The sequence below is a fragment of the Microcaecilia unicolor genome, chromosome 3 (genome assembly GCF_901765095.1).
Source record: "Microcaecilia unicolor chromosome 3, aMicUni1.1, whole genome shotgun sequence".
Lineage (NCBI taxonomy): Eukaryota > Metazoa > Chordata > Amphibia > Gymnophiona > Siphonopidae > Microcaecilia > Microcaecilia unicolor.
The window spans coordinates 104,338,465-104,365,464 of NC_044033.1; the positions used below are offsets into that span (position 1 = coordinate 104,338,465).

Consider the following 27,000-nt stretch of genomic DNA (forward strand, 5'->3'; position numbering starts at 1 on the left):
AAATCAGTAAGTGCAAAATTTGTAGTTTTTAATTCATTTTCCATTTTTTAAATTTGCATTTCTAAATATACGTGTATAGTAAATACGTACAAAAAAAGAACCATACAGCAAAGTAAAATAAAATTTTCCAGTGAAATCAGTGCACAATAAGTCTAGCTCTCGTCCACATCTAGAGGAGAGGGAAACCAGCTAGTCAACTTCCAAATTTAAATCATAAGTAACAAAGGGGCCCTTTTACAAAGCAGCGGTCACTAAAAGGGAAGTACTGCCAGGCTACCACAGCAGCCTTGTGGTAGTTCCTACCCTCGTGCGCCGTTTCCAGCCATACCCGGTTACCTCCGGGGTAGCGCGGGAGCCCTTACCACCAACTCAATGGGTGGTGGTAAGTGCTCCGTGCTTCACTTGTCGCGTGCCCATTTCTTTAAAAAAAACCCTGCCTTTTACCCACTGTGTAAAAGGAGGCCTTGGCACGTGTCAGAAACATCGCCAGCGCAGGCCCCCTTTTGCCGCAGCTTTGTTAAAGGACTCCAAAGAGAGAGAATATTCTAACCCAACAAAAAGGAGACTACAGTTATATTTGAACCTAACTACTCCCTTTTCTCATGGTCTACTATAAATCTTTCTAGATGTGGAGGATCAAAGAAAACCTACATGGAAATGCAAGAGAAAAGTTGTCCCCAAAGCTAAAACCTTGGATTTTAAACCAAGAAATATTTTCCTATGCTCCTGAGTAGAGCGTGTGTTGCCTGCCCGAATAAATGCAAATTTTTAACTTTGAAGTAAGACTTCAGTGCCATCAATTTGTCTTTTTCAGATATTCTGCTACCAACAAAGTAGCACGAGAAGCTGTTATATCTTTTGAGTCCTCTAAAAAGGCAATCAGCTGACCCACCTCTGTATTAAGCTGAGTGCCAGTTGTTCCACCTTGAGGGCCAATTATTGATTTTGGGAGGTAAAAACACTTGAAGAGAGAGTGAGTCTCTCCATGCTTCAGATGTAAGACCTCTGTAAAATATTTCCTTAGCAAACTTTTAGGTGAAATCAAGTAAGTCATTGGAAAATTTAAAAATCTCAAGTTATTAATATTCAATCTATTTTCAAATAATTCAATTTTATGATTAAAACATTAACTGCCAGTAAGGTCTGAACCTGTGATTGTACCATAGTCGTAGTAGATCCTAAGGTAGTTACCTTATTTTGTAAAATAGAGACATTTTTAACCACCATTAGAAGTAAATTCATATAGCTGTGTAGCTTTCCCCTTCAACAACCCTGCAGTGCTTGAAACAACCTGCCAAATATCCATTAACAAAATTTCCCCTTCAGTAGAAATACCAGAAGACAAATCTACAGCCTGATCAAATACAACAGGCTGTAGACTAGGAAGTTTAATAATCAGAGTATCAGATGGAGAAGCATGTTCATTTGGTCCCTGCAAAACTTTGGTAATTGCTCCCAACTCAGCACTAATTGTGGGAGAGAGCAAAGTTCTGCAGCCAGAGCTCAGTGAGACACCTTCTGAAGAAGAAGGAGAAATACTCATGGTTATGAGGGCAACCAACAGGTGTTTGTTCATATGTCCCTTTCCCACTGGAGTAGAAGAGGTAAGCTTAGACGATTTGGACTTATTCCTCCATTTTAATAAAAAGGAAAAGCTACTAAAAAGACAAAAAAGAGGAATAACTCAAAAAATCTCCAGAGTTCCAAAGTGGTCTGAAGGGGCATGTCCCTTAGGTCATGCCCCTTCAGGCATTCCCCAACAGCCATGTGCCTTGGCACGCTCAGCAGATGTAAGGGGTGGAGTTGGTGATGTCACTCCCATGCGCATTCTAAGGTGTCTTTCTGGGCAGCTGCTCTCCTTGCTGCACTGCTCCTCCACATAGCCCATAGGCTCCTCAGACTCCTGGCCTCTCCCACACTTTCTTGGCGGAGTCATTGATATATCTCCTTTACACCGTCTCAGGCATCTCTCTGAGGAGTTGCTCATCCACATGACCCACAGGCTCCTCAGACTCTTGGCCTCTCCCATTCATTTTGAAATCAATTAGAATTCTATTTGAATGTAATGATGCATAATTTTTGCATTTGTAGAAAGTAAGAACAATCTCTTCAGATCAGGCAACCTTTTTATCTGTCAGTTTCCTTCATATTTCCCATTCCACTGTTTCTGCCCCCTCCTCTTTGTTTTACTTTTTGAACAAGAAGCTTGCTCTTCCTCCTTGATATTTCCAGCTCAGCTGGGTCAGAGATGGAATTTGTTGCTGTAAACCTTCATTCACAACTGCCTAGGAATTTTTCTTCTACTTTTTATCTCCAGCTTGCCTAATCATTTCATTGGAGTGGCAGTCCTTGGCCGGGGACCAGGTACAAGGGCTCCTTTGTGAAGTCTATAATCATGGCCTAAATCTGGCCATCAGATATCACCCCTAAGCAATGACCTTGACTCACTATCACCTAGGGTCGTGGTCACTGCCTTGGCAATATCTGCGCCCCCAGCTGAGCCTTGGGCTAGCCAGCCTTATATTTCTCTTTTAAGGAAAAATGGAGACTCGTTCAGAGAAGAGGCAGTTTATACTTTAATAAGTTTCAAGTTTATTTAGAATTTACTATCCCGTCCATCAAAAGCATGTCACTTTAATAAGTGTATGATGATAAATTTTAAGTACAAATTTATGTAAAAGATACTCTGCATTATGTGTTCATCACTGATTAAAATAGTATGATATCTGTCCCTTATTTTCCGTTTCTTTATTTCTTATAGGTACTACATTGTTGTGTTTATGGTTCAAGCACATATACACAGCAGAGTAATTACATATTGAGTCTTGCAGATCTCACATCTGTTGACTATGATCCATTTTTAGTATTGGGAAATGTCAAGAATTCTGAACCACAGCACACTTATTCCTTTACAGATTTGGGCAATCTGCTTACTGTAGCTGAGGGTAAGTCCTTAAGATATAGGTTTGCTATTGTCAGTATTGCTATAGTAACTATTATAAAATTCTAAAATCATTGCAGCAGTTTGTTTTTATGAGGTTTCAGGTTAAATAGTCCTAGTCCTGGGTTGCTTCTCTAGTTAGTAGATGAAGATGGTTCAGGAACCTAGGGCAAAGAGTGTTCCAGATGACTTGGAACTAGAGTCTACACAGCTGGAGGCTCTTTCTGGTGGAGACTGGTTGTACAGAATTTTCTTTTGTTTGCTGGAAAGTTGTGATTTCACTCTGTGTCTGAAACTTCCTATGTAGTTGTCTAGTTTGTTTTGTCCATTCCACTGACTGTACTGATGAAAGTGCAAATCAAATTGGGATAGGAAACCTCTTGAATTACCATCACAGCATGAGACATCTGTACTGTCAAAAGGACTCTTTGTCCTTTATCAAACTAGATCAAATTCAACTATACTCAGACCTAGAAGAATTCTTTAGAAAACTGTGCTTGAAAATACATTTCTACAAAAGAGACTCCCAAAAGACTAGAATACGACCTGAAACAAAAGAACACGTATTTCACCCCAAATGATGGACAAAACAATAAACTGTAACCCAAGAGACAGAAATAAACACCTCAAAATCCTGACTGATTTCTTCCAGCAAAATGGCTACAACCCCAAAATAATCTCCAAGAATATTGCTTCTTCTCTTAAAACACAGTCTAGTCCCAGAATATTAACTGCAGGTGAACCCAAGTCCCTTTGGAGCAGTAAAGATTCTCTTTAGACACTAGCACAATCCCCTCAGTCAAACAAATCTGAGAAAATCCCTTTTCTCTACCTGGCCCAAGCAGGCCTCACAAAACCACTACCTCATTCACCATTCAACTACACCGTTAATAAGCACACACATGCAGAATAGGAAAGGCAGTCAGCAGAATATTCTGTCAGATAGAGGTGTATTTTCAAAACACTTAGACTTATAAAGTTCCATATTATCCTGTGGAACTTTATAAGTCTAAGTGCTTTTAAATTGAGCCCCATAGTCTCTCATGTATGTCATGGCTTGATGGACTAGTTCACTGAACTCCTTCTACCATCTCTATTGAGTGAACCTCCATGTGATGATGAACCTCTATCACTGTCATCTTTGTTCCACCCTTGCACACTTAACAGAAGTAAATTCCTTTACTTCCTCAAGCCTATTGAACAATTACTACTTGCAGTCCCAAAGCACATTCAATAGAATAGGATATAAAATCCTAAACTAAATGTTTCTAAAGCATGAGCTTCATTCCTCAAACACTGATTTTTTTTTTTTTTTTAAATTTTCAACATTAAAGTCCAGTAATACTAAAATCTGAGCCCTTTTCCCATTGTCACATTGCTCTCATGTTCATAAGAACATAAGTGTTGCATGCTGGGATAGACTGAAGGTCCATCAAGCCCAGTATCCTGTTTCTAACAGTGGCCAATCCAGGTCACAAGTACCTGGCAAAATCCCAAAATAGTAAAACAGATTTTATGCTGCTTATCTTAGAAATAAGCAGTGGATTTTCCCAAGTCCATCTTAATAATGGATTATGAACTTTTTGTTTAGGAATTAGCCAAACCTTTTTTAAACGCTGCTAACCTAACTGCTTTCTCCACATTCTCTGGCAATGAATTCCAGATTTTAATTACACGTTGAGTGACTAGTTCCAGTATTTTTAGAAGGAGTAAATAAGCAATTAATGTCTATCTGTTCCACTCCACTCAGTATTTTATAGACCTCTATTATATCTTCCTTTAGCTTTCTCTTCTCCAAGCTGAAGAGCCCTAGCTGCTTTAGCCTTTCCTCATAGGAAAGTCATCCCTATCCCCTTCATCATTTTTATTGTACTTTTCTATACCTTTTCTAATTCTGCTACATCTTTTTTGAAATGCTGTGACCAGAATTGCACTCAGTATTCAAGGTGCAGTCGCACCATGGAGCGATACAAAGGCATTATAAAATTCTTATTTTTGTTTTCCATTCCTTTTCTAGTAATACCTTACATTCTATTTGCTTTCTTAGCTTGGCACTGCACACTGAGCAGAGGGTTTCAACGTATCATCAACTATGACACCTAGATCCTATTTCTGGGCGGTGATTCTTTTAACCAGTTTTTAATCCAGAATAGGACAATCTCTGAGGACATCAGGCTTCTATATTCCCACAAGTGGGTGACGCCGATCCGCGTCACCCGGTTTGGCATTTGCCAAAGCTAGAAAAGAGAACTTTATGGAGCGCAAGCCGCACTTTATCTTGCATTTGCGAGTGCCTTCCTGCCCGTCGCGCAAACGCAGTCTCCTCAGTTCTTCTTTCTCTACGTGAAGGTGTTTTTCTTGTCCTCTCCTCATTTGCTTGGTCTGACAGAACTGTTTTTTGTGCCTTCCAGCTATTTTTTCCCTCCTTATAATTGGGCTCCTATTTTTGGGTCCCATTTTCTCTTCCTTTAATTTCTTTAGTCTTTACCCGGTTTTAAGTTTTATTGTTTTTCTGTCGTCATCGGGCCACTTTCAGGCCTTGACTTCAGCTGGGTCTTTCCCTTTACTTTTTACCATGCCTTGCCCCTTTTGCAGGCACCATCGCATCATTAAATTTAGCTGACAAAGTTTTTCCATCTGTGTCCAAGAAGATTTTCAGTGGTTTCAAGCTCTGTACCCAGTGCAGTTGGACTGTCTCGGAAAAAGACATCCATTCTTGGTGTCTGCAGTGTCTTTTCCCCAACTAAAGCCCTGCGAATTGCGTTCTCTGTCTTCGTATGCAGAAGAGGACCAGGTTTCCCAAGAGGCTGAATGAGAGAGGATTTTTGGAGCCAAGTCTGGTTCCTTGATTTCAGCATCGACGTCGAGCAGTACACCAGCATCAGGAGCATCGGTATGCATGGCTGCTACTAGACCCTTAGACGCTGGGAACAGTGAAGCATTGAGTGTGTCTCCACCTGCTCAAGGCCTCCTGCTGTGCAGGGCCCCTGGGACTGTCCATCATCGGACCCAACCCCAAGGTAATATGAGTATTCGATGTTGTCCTTGTTGGCACCGAGGAGCCTTGGTGATACGCTTTGGGTGAAGACCAAGAAGCATCGTCATTGGTCACTCTTGACACATGGTGCTGGGAGCTCCAGGATGTCAAAGAAGCGTTGGCGCGTGGAAGACCACTCTTCTTCCATAGAGGAGGTACTGAGGTGCCTGTCTTCTAGCAGCCGAGAAACAGCTCCCACATCGACCTCAATGGTTCTGTAACCTGCACCTCAGCCAACACCCCAGCTGTTCCTGGTGTTGGCCGTCGATGAGCGCATTCAGGCCTTGCTTCCTGAGCTTCTGGATGGTCTTGTGCAATGGTGTGCATTGGTATCAAGGGTGCTTGCGCCTATCCTCCCTCCCATTGCGGCCCCGCATGGCCCTCAAGCCAGCACTCCCTCGACATTGGTGGAGGAAATTTTGCTGGAGTCAAGATGAGAGTCGACTTCTCAATGCCGCTCTCAAAGACATGGATCCTCAGCACCGAGGCAGGTTCGGTCTTGACAATACCATCGGGAGATATTGTCTGACACTGAAGAGGAGCACTCATGGGAATCAGAGGAGGATCGCAGGTGCTTTTCTTTGGAGTAGTCCTATGGAATTCCCTCAACCCTCCCCTCCACCTGAAAGGAGAAAGTCTCCTCTGGAGAACCTTACATTTCCATCTTTTGTAAAGGAAATGGCTGATGCCATTCCATTTTGTTTGGAAGTGGAGGATGGGCCAAGGTGCTTGAGGTCCTGGACTACACATCTCGTAAGGAGGCTGTGACTGCACCTCTCCATGAGGTACTCAAGGAAGTCCTCATCAGGAACTGGAAGTCCCCTCTGTCGGTCCCTGTCATGCCCAAAAGATTGGCATGCAGTATCGGCTCCATAGTGCACCTTGTTTTGATAGACCTCAGTTGCCTCACAATTCCATGGTGGTAGAGTCCACTCTGAAAAGAGCCAGGAGTTCCATGTAAAAGGCTCCCCCAGACAGAGAAGCTAGAACTCTGGATTCTTTTCAGAGGAAGATGTACCAGGCTTCAATGCTCATTTCCCAAATACAATCTTACCAGATCTTCATGAGGTTCTACTTGCAAAGCTCGGTGCATCAGCTATTGGACATGTTTGAGACACACCCTTTAGAGCAGGTCGAGCCGTTTTGCCAGTTGGTCAAGCAGCACATGGTGTGTTGAAAGTGAAAGTTCTTGGCCAGGAGTACTTAAGATACTTTTGATATGGCATCCAGGATCTCTGCTCAAAGTATAGTAATATGCAGGCTCTCATGAATGAATGTTTCTGACTTGGAACATTCTGTTCAGTAGCGGTTGGCAGGTGCCTCTTGCTGGGGGGATGACCATTTTGGAGAGAATGTTGAGGAGGTCGCTGACCAAATAAACAATCACACTGATACAAGCTCTTCTCTCCCGCCAGGGGTCTTCTGCAACAACCTGCTCAGCTAGGAGGACTTTTGGCAAGCCAGGAGGAGTTTCTATAACTATCCTAGGCATAGGTACAACCCTTCGACTCACTAGCTTACTCAGGCTCAGTCCCAGCACGCTCGTTCATGTCAACAGCGTGTGCCTTAGGCCCCTGCTGCTCCCAAGTCAAAGCAAGGGATGAGTTTTGACTGACTCCAGCAGAGCATAGCCACAGTAAAAGTGTCCATCCCGGACGACTTGCCGGTCGGGGAGAGGCTAAAATGTTTTCATCAAAGGTGGCCTCTTACCACCTCCGACTAGTGGGTTCTTCAAATAGTCTGTCTCAGATATGCCCTCAGTTGGCATCTAAAACCTCCAAATTGCCCATTGAGAGCTCATTCATTCAGCTCACAGCACAGGCAGGTACTTGCAGAGAAACTCTCTGCCCTTCTAAAGACCCATGCGGTCAAGCCCGTTCCAGCAGGGGAAAAGGGATTCTATTCCAGGTACTTCCTTGTACAGAAGAAGGCAGAGGAGATGCATCCCATCCTAGACCTAAGGGCCCCGAACAAATTTCTAGTCCGAGAAAAGTTCAGAATGGTTTCCCAGGGCACCCTTTGCCCAATGATTCAGAAAAACAATTGGCTATGCTCTCTGGACTTAAAGTTTGCATATGTTCACATCCTGATACTTCCAGCCCACCGGAATTATCTTTGATTTCGGCTGGGAACACATCACTTTCAGTATTGCTTGTTGCCTTTTGGCCTCGTGTCAGTTCCCAGGGTCTTCACCAAGTATCTAGCGGTAGTTGAATCATCACTACGCAGACTGGGAGTCCATGTGTTCCTGTATCTCAACAATTGGCTGGTGAAGAACACCTCTGAAGAGGGTGCTCGGCAGTCCATGTGGATGACTATTCGGGTGCTCGAGCTACTAGGGTTCGTTTTAAACTACCCCAAGTGCCATCTCCGCGCTGTCCAGCGATCGGAGTTCATAGGAATGTTGCTCAACATGCAGAGGGCTCGAGCCTTCCTCCCAGAGACGAGGGAGAACAATCTTGTCTCGCTCGCGTCCAAGGTTCGTGCCTCTCAGATGGTCACAGCTCGGCAGATGTTAAGATAGTTGGGCCACATGGCTTCCACAGTATTTGTTACACCCATGACATGTCTTCACATGAGACCAGCTCAATGGACCCTAGCTCTTTAGTGGTATCAAGCCACGGAGAGTCTAAAAGATGTTATCCAAGTGCTCCCAGAACTTGTACGCTCTCTTCAGTGATGGACCATTCGATCCAGTTTGACTCTGCGTCTTTCATTCCAAATTCCTCAGCCACAAAAAGTGCTGATGATGGATGCATCTCTCTTTGAATAGGGAGCTCATGTAAATGGGCTTCACACTCAAGGTGCTTGGTCCTCCCAGGAAACGAATCTTCAGATCAACCTCCTGGAGCTTTGGGCAATCTGGAATGCTCTAAAAGTCTGTCAGAGATCGGCTATCTCACCAAATTGTTCTCATCCAAACAGACAATCAGGTTGTGATGTATTACACAAAACAGGGGAGGGGGCACCAGATCACGTCTTCTGTGTCAGGAGGCTGTCCGAATATGGCATTGGGCTCGCCAACAAGGCATGTTCCTTCAAGCCAATTATCTGGCAGGCAAAAACAATATTGTGGCTGACAGACTAGTATCAGATACCTTCCTCCTAAATTGGGGGGCATGTCTTCTGTATGCATATCCTCCAGTACCTCTAGTGGGAAAAACTTTGTTGAAACTCAAGCAAGACCGCGGAACAATGATTATGATCGCGTGTACTGGCCGCGGCAGATATAGTTTCCTCCTCTTCTGGAATTATCCCCCAAAGAAACATGGAGATTGGAGTGTTTTCTGACCATCATCACACAGAACGAGGGGTTGCTTCTACCTCCCAACCTCCAGTCTTTGACTCTCACAGCGTGGATGTTGAACGCCTAGAATTCTCTTCCTTGGATCTTTTGGAGGGTGTCTCCTGAGTCTTGCTGGCTTCCAAGAAAGATTCCACTAAGAGGTTTTAAATGGAGGAGGTTTTCCATCTGGTGTGAGAGCAACGCCCTAGATCCCTTTACTTGCCCTATACAGAGCCTACTTGACTATCTTCTACACTTGTCAGAGTCTGGTCTCAAGACCAACTCCATAAGGATTCACCTTAGTGCAATTAGTTCTTATCATCAGCGTATAGAAGGTAAGCATCTCTGGACAGCTTCTAGTTGTACGCTTCATGAGAGGTTTGCTTTTATCAAAGCCCCCTGTCAAATCTCCACCAATGTCATGGGATCTCAATGTCATCCTCACCCAGCTGATGAAAGCTTCTTTGAAGCCACTGAATTCCTGCCATCTGAAGTACTTAACCTGGAAGGTCACTTTGTTGGTGGCTGTTATTTCAGCTCTTAGGGTCAGTGAACTTCAGTCCTTAGTGATGGATACGCCTTATATTAAGTTTCATCACAACATGCACCCTGAGTTCCTGCCGAAGGTGGTGTCTGAGTTTCATCTGAACCTGTCGATCATCTTGTCAACATTCTTTCCCCAACCTTAGTTTGCACACCTTGGATTGCAAGAGAGCATTGACCTACTATATGTAGCATACTAGGCCCCACTGACAGTCCATCCAGCTTTTTGTTTCTTTTGATCCCAACAGATTGGGGGTCGCCATCGGGAAATGCACCATTTCAATTTGGCTGGCAGATTGCATGTCTTTCATTTATGGCCAGGCTGAGCTGGCCTTGGAGGGTCATAATGTGAGAGCCGTGGCCGCGTCAGCATCCCATTTGAGGTCAGGCTCCAAGAAATTTGCAGTGCTGCGATGTGGTCTTCAGTCCATACATTCACATCACACTACTGCCTTAAGCAGAATACCTGACAAGACAGTCGATTCGGGCAGGCAGTGCTGCAGATTCTGTTTGGGGTCTAGAATCCAACTTCACCCTCCTAGGCCCGTTTTATTCTGTTCCAGACTTCCACTCTCATTCAGATTGTATGTAGTTTTCAGGTTAATCGGTTTATGTTTTCGCCTTTGTGAGGCCCATTTGACCATGTTTGTTGTTTTAGGTGAGCCTGGATGCTTGAGATTCCACACTTGTGAGAATATAGAAGCCTGCTTGTCCTCGGCTAAAGTGAAGATACTTAACTTAATAAACAGGGCTCTTTGTGTTCCTAAAGAGTCGTTACCTCCTGCCTCTAGGGTACTCTATCTTCCTCCATTTAAGAAAAAAGTAGTAGAAGCAGAGATGAATCATTTGTCACCTATTTCAGAAGATAGTTTGAACTTAACAGTTTTTTTTTGAATCATCTAAAGAGGAACTTGTAATTCCAGCCAGGCTGGTTGCTACTATGGCTTTGGATTATGATAGAGACTGGCTTCTGAGGCTTAATTTCCGCCACTTAGTTTTGTACTTTGAAAGTTCACGTTTCCTGATGTGGCCAAAGTTACTCAGAGACGTTGTAAACAATTCCTACTTTTGAGACCTAGGGTGCTGGCCCTGGGGGCTCTTTTTCTTTTGAAGTTTCTTTCAAGTGTATGGTTAAATATAAGAATGAGAATTATATATTTTTTTATCCTTCACAAGTAGTGATGTTTCTCAGTAATAAAACAGTGGATCAGGGTCAAGCTTTGGCAGCTCCCACTTCTTCTGAGGGTTAGGCAGTATAGTTCTCTAATTAATTAGGTCATCTGCACTTTAGGATGTTATTCTTTATTAAGGTAAATGCTTATTTCTACTGTATGGTTTGATCTCCTACCTCTCTCCAATAATTGTGGACTTTTGGAATGGCATATTAATTGATTTCCTGGTATCTAATGTGAGAGTTATATATTATATTATTTTCTGTAAATGCTGTTCCATTTCTTTTTCAAGAATGTTTTCTTTATGCATACTTTATAAACTTAATAAAAGTAAAAATAAATAAAAATAAAATTCATATATAAAACAGTAAAAAATCAACAAAGCACAAATCTCACCCAGATACAATCTGATGTGTAGGCTTACAATATGACATTCCTAATTGTGGTGGTTATGCTAAGATGTTGACTAGAGCCATTAAACTCTGTAGACTGAAAGATATGGGCAGGGCATCTTTGTCTCGATTCTAATATTGATACAAGTTCATCAACTCCAAATATATTGACATCGAAGGGCCTAGAACCTGTACCACTCCTACTGCAATGGATTTTATTCTATAAAGGTTATGCTCCTAAATTAACACTTCTAAATTTATGTTCTTAAATTTACACTCCTAAATTTAACTTCTTAATTTTACGCTCCTAAATTATGAGCGTAATCTTTGCTCCTAAATTTCTGCTCCTAATTTAGGGCCTATTACACTCATAGATTTAGCATACATTTAGGAGCATAAATTACGCCCCTAAATTTATACTCATAAATTTAGGAGCATAACCTTTGTAGAATAAGGCCCTATATATGACAAAAAGGATTCCTACTCATTGAGTTGGGTTTCAAGATGTGACATTCAGCATTGTGCAGAGGCCATGGGCAAAAGCAGGATTGCTGTCCCATGTTCAAAGTTGAAAACAAGGAGATTGAGGCTGTTGCTTAGCCCGCTTCCAAGCAGCTCTATGCAGAGGTGCACTCAGCCTCTCAAATTGTGGCTAAGCTGCAACAGCCTCCAGGTATCCTTGCTACTACCGTTGTTACATCTCTTATTCCTTAGCATCCCTCCGGACCGGCCCAGGATCGGACTGATGGGTTGTGCACGTCTACCAGCAGGAGGAGACTGAGAAAAAACTTTGACTAGATAGCCAATAAGAGCCCTGGTCATGTGACCCTAGCCTCAGTATTTTCTCAGTCTCCCAGCAGGTAGGAAGTGAGCCCATTAGTCTCTTTCTAAATTTCTAGTTTTTTATTATTATATCTTTCTCTGTGCCACAGGAATTCTTTGAGGCTGGTTAGGTTTGGTCAGCTTATTAGCTAAGCCTCAGGGGTGTATACTCGGGTGCCCCGGGTCACTCCCCCTCTTCCTCCCCATCTCCCTTCTATTCTAGTAATCTCTAAGGGGAAGGGTTCCTCTTTTGGTTAGCAAAGAGGTCTTACCTTTGGGAGAGGCAGCCAGATTAAAGTATATAAGCTCTGTTTTCCCCATTGTTTTAACGAGCAGGCAGCTCTGTTTACGTTTTGGGGTGTCTGTATTGTGTGTCTCTTTAAAAAGAAAAAAAAAAAAAGAACGAACGAACCAAAGAGCACAAGTTTTGTTTTGGTATTGTGCTTATCTTTCGTTTCGCTGGGTTATTATTACTAGCGCTGAAGAGCGGAGTGTTTTTTTCTAACATTTAAAGAATAAAGGGGTTTAGGCGCGAACCGCTTACGCGCGTGCACGCACGTCCCCACCATGTCTGAGAAACTTAAACGATGCGCTGTTTGCCAACGTCGGGGGGTTTCTTCTACCGGCGCATGTAAATATTGTACAGCGCCTGGAGCAACGTCCTCGTCTGTTTTGCCTATGACATCGGCCTCTCTGTTGTCGGTATCGGGTCCCTCGCCGTCGCGGTCCTCGTCTGCAGCTCCTGAGGAGTCAGGCGCGCCTCCGGAGGCCGCCCCGGCGAATTTGGCGCGAACGGCAGCCATTTTGATTCCTACTCCGTCTTCTCCTTCGCGTATTCAGCAGCCTACGGCCCTAAGTCTTTCAGATGCTGATACGTTGAATTCTGGTGCAATCTGGGGCCGCTCAGGCAGGGGGTTTTCCTCCTGAGTTTGTGCTCCAGATGTACCAGGCATTTTTGATGCACAGAGGCGATGCAGGAGCTGGGACAGCAGATGCTGTCACACCTCCACCTCCTAAAAAAGTTAGGGAACATGTGTTCCAGGGGGATTTTTGGTCCGATCGCGATCAGGAGATGCCCTATCTGGAAGAGGAGGAAGATTTTGAAGACAATGCCTGTACTGATCCTGATTTTTCGCTCTCAGATCCGGAGGCTGCATCTTTTGCCCAGGGGGATGATCCCTCCATGGCTAGGATTTTTCACAAAGATGACTTGCAGGAGCTCATTTCTATGGTCTCCTCTACTTTGAATTTTGAAGATGTTACGCTTGTTTCGCAAACCCATAAGGTAGACTTCTTGATTAAGGGGTCTAGATCCGCACCCAAAACTTTTCCCATGCATCAGGACATTTGGGATGTTATTAAAGCGCAATGGGAGGTTCCAGATGCAGCTTTTCGTCCGACTAGATCTATGTCTCGGCTCTATCAGATTCCAGAAACGGATAAAGCTATGCTTAAGGTGCCGGTCGTGGATGCAGTGGTGTCGGCGGTTACTAAGCGGAATACGGTTCCCGTGGATGGAGGCACGGCTCTTCGGGATGTTCAGGACAGAAGACTAGATTCTCTGCTCAGAAATAGTTTTGATGTTTCTTCCTTGGCAGTACAGGCTGCCATTTGTGGTTCCTTGGTGGCTAGAGCTTGCTTTAGGTGGGCAGAGAAAGTCCTGGACAGGACTTCGGATGATCTTCATTCCATCGATGTTGACGTGGCTAGAATTGAGACAGGGGCGGCTTTTCTGGCTGATGCACTCTATGATTTGCTGCGAGCATCTTCTAAGTCTTTGGCTTTGGGGGTCGCTGCTCGCAGATCTCTGTGGTTGAAAGGTTGGTCGGCGGATGCGGCCTCCAAGTCAAAGTTGAGCAAGTTTCCTTTTAAAGGTTCTTTCTTGTTTGGAGAAGAATTGAATAAGTTGGTTAATTCCTTGGGAGATGCTAGGGTTCCTCGCCTACCGCAAGATAGACCTCGTCTGTCCACTCGGGGTTCCTTGTTTTGTAGGAGTTCTGTGAGAGGTTTCCGGAAGTTTCAGGCTGGTCGAGGTTTTCAGCCTCAGAGGTCTAGGTTTGGCAATAGGATTCAGTCCTTTCGGGGTTCTTGCAGAGGAGCAGGTTTCTCCAATCCAGGCTTTCGATCCCAGAGTCGTCCGTCCCAATGAAGGTGCGAGGGCCTCTCCTCTGGTCCCTGTCGGAGCTCGTCTTTCTCAGTTCTATCAGAGGCGGGCCCACATTACTTCAGATCAGTGGGTCTTGGAGGTTGTTCGAGACGGTTATGCCTTAGAGTTCGCAAGACCTATTTCAGACGCCTTTCTGGAGTCTCCCTGCCGCTCTCCTCTCAAGGTGAGGGTGGTTCGGGACACTCTACAGAGGCTCTTAGATCTTCAGGCTATCTCTCCAGTCCCTCCTTCCGAGTACAGGCAAGGCCGGTATTCCATTTATTTTGTAGTTCCAAAGAAGGAAGATGCCTTCCGGCCTATCTTAGATCTCAAAGCTGTCAATCGCGCTCTCAGAGTCACAAGCTTTCGTATGGAGACGCTGCGGTCAGTCATAGTGGCAGTGCGCCAGGACGAGTATTTGACAGCGTTAGATCTAACAGAGGCCTATTTACATATTCCTATTCGTCCAGCTCACCACAAGTTCTTGCGCTTTGCAATTCTAGGACGGCATTACCAGTTTCGAGCATTGCCCTTCGGTCTTGCGACGGCTCCACGCACATTTACCAAAGTCATGGTCGTGGCTGCAGCGGCCCTCAGAAAAGAAGGGATTCTTGTTCATCCATACCTAGACGACTGGTTAATCAGAGCGAAGTCTTATCAGGAAAGTTGTCGAGTCACAGGTCGAGTGATGCAGTTCTTGCAGTCTCTAGGTTGGGTGGTAAATGTAGCCAAGAGTCGGTTAGTTCCTTCTCAGTCTCTGGAGTATTTGGGAGTTGTGTTCGACACAGCACGGGGCCGAGTCTTTCTGCCGCAGGCCAGGATTGTAAAGCTTCAGGCCCAGATACGGGAGTTACTTCAGCACCACCGTCCATGTGCTCGGGATTATCTTCAGGTGGTCGGTTCCATGGCAGCCACTATAGAGGCAGTACCCTGGGCCAGGCTTCATATGAGGCCTCTTCAGTGGTCCCTTCTATCCCGGTGGTCCTCTCAGAGGGATTCACTACTGATGCGACTACCTCTCCGCAACCGAGAACGCAGCTCACTGTTTTGGTGGCTGCAGATGAAGAATCTGACTGTAGGAATGCCTTTGGAGTCTCCTCGGTGGATACCGTTAACAACAGATGCCAGTTTCCGAGGCTGGGGAGCGCATTGTCTAGGCAAGTGGACACAGGGTCTCTGGTCTCAACTGGAAGCCATTCAATCAATCAACTTTTTGGAGACCAGGGCGATTCGGTTGGCTCTGCATCACTTCAGTTCTCTTCTGGTAGGCAAAGCGGTGCGGGTCCTTTCGGACAATGCCTCGGCAGTGGCCTTTATCAACCGCCAGGGAGGAACGAGATGCCGACTATTGTGTCGGGAGGCGGAGAGTCTCCTTGCCTGGGCGGAAGTTCATCTAACGGCCATTTCAGCATCCCACGTAGCAGGAGTAGAGAACGTTTAAGCCGACTTCCTCAGTCGCCACACTCTCGATCCGGGAGAATGGGCTCTCAGCTCTCAGGCATTTCAGGTTATAGTGGAGCGCTGGGGCACTCCAGTTCTCGATCTTTTTGCCACCAGTCTCAACTCAAAGGTCCCTCGGTTCTTCAGTCGACGAAGGGATGCAAGAGCGGTAGGGGTAGACGCTCTCTTGCAGCAGTGACCCTCCGACCTTCTTTATGCGTTTCCTCCTTGGCCGCTAATAGGTCGTCTCCTGCAGAGGATCGAGGAACACGGAGGACCGGTAATTCTGGTGGCACCGGACTGGCCTCGGCGTCCTTGGTACGCGGATCTGCAACGTCTGTCGGTGGCGCCTCCTTTTCGACTCCCGGTGCACAAGGCTCTGCTGGTACAAGGGCCAGTCCCACATCCAGATCCGGCTCGATTTTGTCTTACGGCTTGGCTCTTGAACGAGCCCGTTTAGCTAAGCGGGGTTTTTCACAACCAGTGATTTCCACCATGCTTCGTTCTCATTGGCGTTCCACCTCTCTGAACTATATTCGCACTTGGAGAATTTTTGAGGCTTGGTGTGTAGAGGCTGACATTCGTCCTTTCGGCGCGTCAGTGGCTCAGATGTTAGATTTTCTACAGCGAGGGTTTGATAAAGGGCTGTCTCTTTCTTCTCTTAAGGTGCAAGCGGCAGCTCTTTCCTGTTTCAGAGGTAGGATTAGGGGTAGGTCTTTCGCTAGTCTGCCCGATGTAGTACGTTTTTTGAAGGGAGTCAGTCTTCTTCTTCCTCCGGTCAGGTCAGTGTTCCCATCTTGGGATCTTAATCTGGTCCTTTCGTCTTTGACAAAACCTCCATTTGAGCCATTGCGTGCATGTTCTTTGAAGGATTTGATTCTTAAGACAGTGTTTTTGGTGGCTATTGCGTCGGCTAGGAGAGTCTCGGAGTTGCAAGCTTTCTCATGTAGATCTCCATTTCTGCAATTTTCAAAGGAACGGGTGGTTCTTCGTCCGGTGCCTTCCTTTTTGCCTAAGGTGCTGTCTCGATATCATCTGTCCCAGTCAGTGTTTCTGCCGGTTCTAGGATCGGCCTCAGGGACGCAGGAACAGAGACGGTTACATACTCTGGATGTTAAGAGGGTGCTTAAACGGTATCTCGCAGTTACTGAGGATTTTTGTCGTACGGACCGTCTTTTCCTTCTGTTGGCCGGTCACCGTAAGGGTTTGTTGGCTTCTAAGCCCACGTTATCTAGGTGGATCAAAGAGATGATAGCGTCAGCCTACCTTTTGGCAGGTAAGGCAGTCCCGGACTCGGTTAAAGCTCATTCAACTAGAGGGCAGGCAGCGTCCTGGGCCGAGTGTTCCTTGGTTCCGCCAGCAGAGATTTGTAAGGCAGCTACGTGGTCTTCTCTCCATTCCTTTTCTAAGCATTACAGGCTTGATGTTCAATGTCGACAAGAGGCGGTCTTTGCGTCGCGAGTAATCTCAGCAGGTTTGCTGGGGTCCCTCCCGTAGGACTACTGCTTTGTTATGTCCCATCAGTCCAATCCTGGGCCGGGCCGGAGGGATGCTAAGGAAGGAGAAATTAGACCTTACCTGCTAATTTGCTTTCCTTTAATCCCTCCGGACCGGCCCAGGCCCCTCCCGTGTGATATATTTCTGTCTAGTTCTCTATGTTCCATGGTTTGCAGAGATGTGTTCAGTTCTTTGTTTGTAGAGCTGTTTTGTTTGCAAGTTAAACAATAAATAAATGGGTAAAAAAGACACACATTTTCTATTAAGGCCATACCGCTGCTCTGGTAAGGGTATGTGGTGAGCCATTATAGTTTGGCCATACCGATGCCCTGGTTAGGGTACTTGGTGAGCCATTATGATAAGGCCATACCGATTCTCTGGTTAGAGTTTTCGGTGAGCCATTATGACAAGGCCATACCGCTGCTCTGGTGAGAGTTGTCGGTGAGCCTTTGAGCACGTCTTCAACAGTGCTCCCTGGTTGCTTGAATTCCTTGGGGCACAGACTGTTCTTCTTTCTGCTTTGTTATTTAAATACTGAGGCTAGGGTCACATGACCAGGGCTCTTATTGGCTATCTAGTCAAAGTTTTTTCTCAGTCTCCTCCTGCTGGTAGACGTGCACAACCCATCAGTCCAATCCTGGGCCGGTCCGGAGGGATTAAAGGAAAGCAAATTAGCAGGTAAGGTCTAATTTCTCCTTTATCTATTGCCTTTAAGAAGAGATTCACCCAAGAAAAGATATAACAGATGTAGCTGGACTTAAATTGCAGCAACAGTATCACTATAGCAAAATGACCAAGTGTCAGCATATTGTACCATTAAAACAAGAAGGTAAACTTATAAATAGGCAAATTAAATTATTTGGTTAATATCAGCTGGTGTTGGTAACCGTCACCGGCTGAATTAGGCCTAGATATTCAATGCAGGGCCATTTCCAGGGCTATCCAGATATATTCTGGCCACCGAACCTTATATGTGTTCCACTTGGAAAAAGAAAAACTAGAGTGACTGTTAAATCTAAAACCCCTTGTAAATTATCAAATTATGAATATATTTAAAAAGTATAACTCTGATACAGGTATAAAACATAATTAATATCTCAGAAAGCTACATTTACAAAGAACTCACTGCTCTAGTCATCTATAATTTCCTCTCTGTATAAATATAGTGCTTTACAATTGTCTTCACACGCTTTTACATTTTTCACATTCTGCTGTCTAAAAATGTATTCCAAAATCTATTAGTTTCACAGATGTATACTACATATTCTGCACTGCAGTGTGACAATTGTAGATCGCTCCACAAAGTAAGTAAGAATAAGAGATCAAAAAGTCTTGATTGCATAAGTCTCAGCACCCCTTGATGCAGTACTTGATGGGAGTTCATTTTACAGCTATAAGAGCTTTAAGTCAGGTAGAAAAAAATGTCTACCAACTTTTCACAATGGTATTGTGCAAATTTTGTCAAGTTTGGCAGAATGGCTCAAGCTGTTTCGAATCAATTGGGGATAGTCTGTGGTCTCCAGCCATCAAGTCTTGCTGCAGATTTTCATCTGTACATAAGTATTGCCACATTGGGACAGACCAAAGGTCCATCAAGCCCAGCATCCCGTTTCCAACAGTGGCCAATCCAGTCACAAATACCTGGCAAGATCCCGTACATTTTATGCTGCTTATCCCAGAAATAGCAGTGGATTTTCGCCAAGTCAATTTAATAATGGTCTATGGACTTTTCCTTTAGGAAGCCATCCAGACCTTTTTTAAACCCCGCTAAGCTAACTGTTTTTACCACATTCTCTGGCAACGAAATCCAGAGGTTAATTACATGTTGAGTGAAGAAAAAGTTTCTCTGATTCATTTTAAATTTACTACTTTGTAGCTTCATCGCATGCCCCCTAGTCCTAGTATTTTTGGAAGGGTAAACAAACGATTCAGGTCTACCCGTTCCACTCCACTCATTATTTTATAGACCTCTGTCATATCTCCCCTCAGCCGTCTTTTCTCCAAGCTGAAGAGCCCTAGGCGCTTCAGCCTTTCCTCATAGGGAAGTCGTCCCATCCCCTTTATCATTTTTGTCGCCCTTCTCTGTACCTTTTCTAATTTCACTATATCTTTTTTGAGATACGGTGACCAGAATTGAACACAATATTTCAGGTGCGGTTGCATCATGGACCGATACAAAGGATTCAGGTTTGTGCTTTGACTAGGCCACTTAAGGACATCACTTCCATCCTGCTTAGCCACTCTGTTTCCTCTGGGATCTGCCTGAATTATGCTCAATCCATCTTCCCCCACTCTTCACAAGTCTCCTTGTCCCTGCTACTACAAAGCATCCCCTCAGCAAAATGCTACCAGCACCATACTTTACAGTAGGGATAATGTTAGCAAGACAATGCACTGAGTTTATTACATTGCTTTATATTGAAACCAGAAAATTCTACTTTGATCTCATTGGACTATATAACCTTCTCCCATGTGCATTCAGTATCCACTAAATGTTTCTTTGCAAACACTATGTCATGTCATATATGGCTTTTCTTCAGCCATAGTATCATCCTTGCCATCCTCCTATAAAAGTCTGTTTTTAAATCTTTGAAATTTCTAATATTCAACATTTCCTTTTTTATCCAGAAACCTCTGTAGTTCTTTGAAAAGCAATCTTAGGCTGGCCTATGACCTTCCTTGACCATTTCCTTACCCCACAGTTACTGACTTTGAGGCAATTTGATTGAGGAAGTCTTTTGATGGTGCAAAACTGTTTTCTCTTTACAATGACAGATTGGGATATTCAGTACACTGAAATTTTCTTCTCACCTTCCCTTAAGCTGTACCTTTGAATAAGTTTTGAGCTATTTCAACATATTTACACCTTTGCTTCCAGATTACTTTATGCAACAGAAGCAGCATGATTCTTCATCCAGGACTATTCAGATAGGCTAATTACCTTGATTAGGCACAAGTGGTCTGTATTTAGTTTATTATGGCACAGAGTATATAGATAATTCTTGGAAATGGATCTATTTGAGTTTGTTATAATGGTGTTAAGAGTTTTGTAGCATTTTGGTTTCTTATTCTTAATTATTTTTGAATATTTCTGTATTTGTACATTTATATATTCTAAACTGGATCTTTTAGAAGGCAGAATGTGGAACATAAAGAAGAATATGAAGACTTTTGTAAGGCACTATAGATGTAAATTTGATGCTGAAATGGTTAGTAATTATATTCACCCTATAGAATGGGTAGGTGAAATGATTCAAGTGTTTTATATAAGTGATTGCTTATAAAATGCCCCTATCTATTTATGCCTTTCACATGCTATGATTGTGTCAAATATTCTCTGTAATCATGTAAAGAGCTTATATGCTGTGCAAGGTTAATAATAGAAAACCAAATGATATTTGTACTGAAATCTGTTGAAGCATTTTTAAACTACAACTTCTATTAGTATCTAATTGCAACCTTTTATTCATTGTTTTAGAAAAAAAAAGAAGAAGTTTGGAACTGATACCACTAACTGCTCGCATGGTGATGACACATCTGGTAAACCATTTAGGCCACTATCCCCTGAGTGGAGGACCTGCTGTTCTTCACAGCCTTATCTCTGAGAATCATGACAACTTTTATGTGGAATCATCTGAACTTTCGTCTGAGGTTTTCAGAAGTCCAAATTTGCAGCTTTTTGTTTTTAATGACAGTACACTTATATCCTACCTTCAGATTCCTGCAGAAAGAACTTTGAATGAGGGCTTAGCAGGAACTGCTTCAGATGTTAGAATAATTGTGAGAGATATCTCAGGAAAATACTCTTGGGATGGCAGAATATTATATGGACCTTTGGAAAACCATCAGATAAGTTTCAAAGTTGGTAAAGTACCGGTTAATCCAAGTAGTGATCAACAACCTTTTAACTCAGGTGCAAATTTATGTGAAAATGAAGAGGAGGAAGATGTACTTGATAAATTGCTTGAAAAGCTTGGCAACATGAGTCCTGAATGCCTTTTGCATCCACAGTTTAAGCTAAATGAGCCTGCTCAGCCACCATTTGGTATGAATCGTGATCAAGAACATGAGATCATAGAAGCTATACATAGACAAAGTACACAAGAAGAAAAGCACATAAAAAGGTGTAACACAGATCTTAGCATGAATGTTTCCTGTCAAGAAGAGCCAAGTCCTGCTGAGCCACAAGCACCATTTTATTTTTGTAGGCTATTACTGAATGACTTGGGAATGAATTCTTGGGACAGAAGGTATGAATTCATTTTGCTGATTTCCATTGCTGCTTGTGGCATTTATGACAAATATCAGCTTTCAAAAATAGTGCAGCTAAATGTTATTAGTGCTAGAATATGTGTGTCAGTTAAGAACTAACATGTAGTTCTTCCTGTAATATAAAAATACCTTTATTATATGCCACTTATATTTTATTACAAATGTGTACTTTTTTACATATAAACAATTTTATAAAGGTAAATTTATAAAATATCAATAGGCACAATTAATTAACATGTCTCAAGCCCTGCCCTCCTCCCTCTAATTCAACTTTTAAAAGAATCTATAAGTAGCTGAGCTGGCAGGGATTCCCAAGCCCCGCCAGCTGAAGATCTCCCTGAGGAGAATCAGAAACAACTTCCCACAAAAGTATTCTGACTCATTGTGCAACCTGCAGTTCTTACGCACTTATTCTACTGCAACACACTCTATTCAGGTTGTAAAGAGTAAATCGCAAAGAGACTCTAAATGGTTCAAAATATAGCAGCCAGACTCATTTTCAGGAAGCCAAGATACAAAAGAGCAGTACATTTTTTCCAGTGAAAAAGGTGCCGGTACTCAAATGCCAGGCCACCCTTCAGGGGTGGGGTGATCACTGAGGGACCCATCCCACAATAGCCAGGCCCCCTGCAACCAGTCACAGAATCTATGACAAGACAGAATTTGTGAGTAGAGCCTGAGCTCTTTCTTTAAAACTTGAGGACCATGGGTCAATTTTAGACGACAATGGAAAAGGTGCCGGTACTCAGTACCCCCAAGTACCCCCTCAAAAAAAGCCCTGCAAAAGAGCCACCCCTTTACTACAAGCACTACACTGGCTCCCTATCAAAGCCCATATAACCTTCAAACTCTGTACCATGATCTGGCTCATAATCCACAACGAAGCACCTACCTGCCTCTTGGAAATGATTATTCTACCCCTTAAGAACACACTAAAAGAGGTGAGGAACAAGTTGACCCTTCACTACCCCAGATGTCACAAACTCATATACAAGTCTGTTCACTTTGCGAACTTCCCCTACCTAAGCTCCAAGATGTGGAATGCCCTGCCAAAATCTCTAAGGGCCCCTTTTACTAAGCTGCGTAAACGCCTAGCAATGCCCAACCCGCGGCAGTTCCGAGTTACCACCCAGCTACTGCGTGGCCTGTGCGGTAATTTCATTTCTTACACATGCCTACTATGTGCACCGGAAAATATTTTTATTTTCTAGCACGAGGGTGGTAATCGGCTTTTTTATGTTCATAGATCATTACCACCCAGTTACTGCATGAGACCTTACCGCTAGGTCAATGGCTGGTGGTAAGGTCTCAGACCCAAAATGGATGCGTGGCAATTTTCATATTGCTACATGTCCATTTTTGGCAAAAATTTAAAAAGCATTTTTTTACAGGTGCGCTGAAAAATGATTTTGCGTGGACCCAAGAAGAAACGTCTACACTAGCGTGTCTTAGTAAAAGGGCCCCTTAGGTCCTTAACATCCCACACTACCTTTCGGAAACATCTCAAGACCTACCTGTTCAAAAAGTTCCTACCCACAGACAACAAAAATGAACCATCTTCACGGACGACATGAATCTTAATCCCCCTTCAAGCAAAGTAATATCAAGACATCAATACACCTAAACCTATCTCCCAACATCCCGATCAATCAAATCCCCAACCAGGCAGACCCGACCAACCATGACATTTCTCACAATCCCCTACTCCCCCTTCCATTCTCTGCCTATTTGAATCACTTGCGATGGTGTTACTATTGATGCCTACGTACTGTTCATCTTAAATGTAATTCTCTGCCTATTGTCCATCTTAAAATGTAATTCTATACCTCTACTATCATCCTTTGTAAGCCACATTGAACCAAACATGTTTGGAAAATGTGGGATATAAATGTTCTGTAAATAAATACATATGTATATAGACAAATATAAGGATCATTTTTCCCTTTTTGCATCACTGCACTTGCCCATAAAGTTTCAGTTGCCATTTAAATTTTATCTCTACTCACTGCTCCATTTTGCATATTAATAAATTACAACACTGGTACTAGCATGGATCCCTAAGACACTCTACTATTTTCATCCTTTTTTTGTTAAAACTGACCGTTAAACTATGATTTTTTAATGTGCTATGAAGTCTCTGATCAGGGATAATCTAAGTGCATTGTATTAACATGTTCACCTTAATCTACATGCTTATTTACACCTTTGAAGATTTTTTTTTAGTAAGACCAGACCTCCTTTTGCAAAATCCATGCTAGTTTTTCATCATTAAGCCATGTTTAATCAAGTAACCAGTAATTTTTAAAAAATGATTCTTTTTATTCAAATTTTTATCAGAAGTATATGAGATGTGTTCAATAGCATACAATTAAGTAAACAACATTTTGTTAAGGGAAAAACAAATAGGTATGGAATGAATTACATGACACTGTGTATTTATATATTTTATTTACAGCAGCATTTATATCCCACATTTTCCAAACATGTTTGGTTCAATGTGGCTTACAAAGGATGATAGTAGAGGTATAGAATTACATTTTAAGATGGACAATAGGCAGAGAATTACATTTAAGATGAACAGTACATAGGCATCAATGGTAACACCATCACAAGCGATTCAAATAGGCAGAGAATGGAAGAGGGAGCAGGGGATTGTGAGAAATGTCATGGTTAGTCAGGTTAATAGTATAGATGAGTTACATCATATATAGAAACAGCTATAGTCAGGACCTATATATCATTATTATTACAGAAATTTTCTAGAGGGCGCCAAGTCTTTTGAGTTTGAGAAAAATTGTGGTTACGTGAAGAATGTGCTAATTCATATTTTCTAATGGAACATAGACACGACCACCATTTTATGTATGTAACTAGGAAAAAAGGCCTGTTTCAGACACCAATGAAACGGGCGCTAGCAAGGTTTTCCTCTGAGTGTGTGTGTTTTACAGAGTGTGTGTGAGAGTGAGTGTGTGATAGAGAGTGAATGTGTGAGTGTGTGTGACAGAGAGAGTGAGACTGTGTGTGTGTGAGTGTGTGTGAGAATGAGAGTGTATGCCAGGGGCCCCCTCCCTCCCTGCCTCCCAGTTTCAGTGTCTGGCCACCCCCCACCCTTCTAAGTTCCAGAGTCCGCCCCGTCTCCAAGTACTACTACTACTACTTAACATTTCTAAAGCGCTACTAGGGTTATGCAGCGCTGTACAATTTAACATAGAAGGACAGTCCCTGCTCAAAGAGTTTACAATCGAAAGGACACGTGAACAGTCAGTCTGATAGGGGCAGTCAAATTGGGGCAGTCTGGATTTCCTGAAAGAGTTAGGTGCCGAACGCAGCATTGAAGAGGTGGGCTTTAAGCAAAGACTTGAAGATGGGCAGGGAGGGGGCTTGGCGTAAGGGCTGGGGAAGGTTGTTCCAAACATAGGGTGAGGCAAGGCAGAATGAGCGGAGCCTGGAGTTGGCGGTGGTGAAGAAGGGTAATGAGAGGAGGGATTTGTCCTGTGAACGGAGGTTTCGGGCGGGGAACGTAAGGGGAGATGAGGGTAGAGAGGTAGTGAGGGGCAGAGTCCGCCTTCCCTCCCACCCACCCATCCAGTTCCTGGGTTGTTGCCCCCCTCTCCCCCTCCCTCCCAGTTTCATGGTCCGCCTGGCCCCCCTTCCAAGTTCCAGAGTCCGCCCTCCCTCCCACCCACCCATCCAGTTCCTGGGTTGTTGCCCCCCTCTCCCCCTCCCTCCCAGTTCCATGGTCCGCTTGGTCCCCCTTCCAAGTTCCAGGGTCGGCCCTCCCTCCCATCCATCCATCCAGTTCCTGGGTCGTTGGCCCCCTCTCTTCCTCCCTCCCAGTTCCAGGGTAGTTGCCCCCCATGTTCCCCCCCCCCCCCCATTCACCCTGCGATGTTTAATTGGAAAATTAGGGAGCTGTGATTGTGTGTGTGTGAGAATGAGAGTGTGTGCCAGGGCCCCCCCCCCCCCACCCAGTTCCAGGGTCCGCCTGGCCCCCTTCCAAGGTCCTGTGTCGTGGCCCCGCCCCACCCACGCAGTTCCAGGGTCGTTCCCCCCCTTCTCTCCCAGTTCCAGGGTAGTTGCACCCCACTCTTTCCCCCCCACCCCCACTTCTATGCACCCTTTGATTTTTAATTTGTATATTTGTGAGCTGTGTAGTTTTAGAGAACGCACCTGTAACGTTGTGAAGCTGACTCCGTGGCTTCATTGAAGTGAAGGGTTAGTAAGTTTCGTTACCTTCCGAAATCTGTAACCATCTCTCTCGGCCCCACCCTTGCGCCTCTGATAGGTCCGCTGCCCTCTACGTCATAACATGATGACGTTGCAATCGTCAAAACGTGTTGACGTCGAGGGCGGCGGACCTATCAGAGTTGCGAGGGCGGGGCCGAGAGAGATGGTGACAGTTTTACGGATGTAACGAACCTTACGATCCCTTCACTTAAGTGAAGCCAAGGAGTCAGCTTCAGAACGTTGGAGGTGCTTTTTATTATAGTACAGATTTTTTAGTTAGCCTTCCAATGAAGAATATAATTAGGTGAGTTGCTATAGCCAACATGATGTTAAATAATTTGGAATAGCATTCAAGGAGTTATAAGTCAGGGCTTAAGGAATGTAGAATGATAATACTGTATGTTATTTGCTTAGGGGTTTCTACTGGTATAATAGAGTTTATTTTTTCCCAAACTGCTGACCAAAATAGTTGAATATTAGGACATTGAAATGTAAGGTGATGTAGATCCCCAGATGAGAGTTTGCATGGCCAGCAAAGGGAAGAGAGATATATTTTGTAGGGGGTCCAATATGCTTTATGAGTAATATAATAGGAGGATTGTGATATGGATGCAGACAGAGTAGGTCTCATACTTTACAACCAGAATGTTTTCCAATCAGTTTGATCTTTTTGGTAGTTTAAATCTTGTTCCCATTTGGTTTGTAATTGGAGACATAAATTTATATTAGCCTGTTGTAAAGATCAATAGATTTTGGAAGCTGTTTTTCTTGTGTGTAAAAGAAATTGAACAATATGTAAAAAATTGGATAAAGCTATTCCAATATAGCTGTAGAATTTATCTGCAATATACCCACTAAACACAGCTATGTACCATTGCAAAAATATTTATTGATCCTCTTATCATGACATATATATGAATGTATCCTACTACTTAAATATCACTAATCAAACCGCATTCATTCACTCTCACCATTCACACATTATTATACACATGCCCATAGATTTATCAACAAATTCAACAAATTTTATACTGTTTAGGTAACATCACATAATTACCGACATTACTGGTCAAAAAACTGCTGTTGTCACCACAACACTCTAACAGACACTATGTTCATAGAGAGTTAATAGTGTTATATTTTCACAGCGTTACCACTTCCTATTGTTCATCAGTGTCCTTATACACTGCAAACAACTCCCACTAACAGTGGCGGCAGCGTGGTA

At 43.6% G+C, this 27,000-nt stretch overlaps 1 protein-coding gene across 1 annotated transcript in view; it reads left to right on the top strand.

The window, feature by feature from the left end:
• RALGAPA2 (Ral GTPase activating protein catalytic alpha subunit 2) overlaps nucleotides 1-27,000 on the top strand; it is an 898,249-nt gene that overhangs the window by 447,027 nt on the left and 424,222 nt on the right. The window contains 2 exon segments of the mRNA XM_030196220.1: nucleotides 2,762-2,945; nucleotides 20,755-21,526. Coding sequence (XP_030052080.1) covers nucleotides 2,762-2,945; nucleotides 20,755-21,526 — 956 coding nt within the window.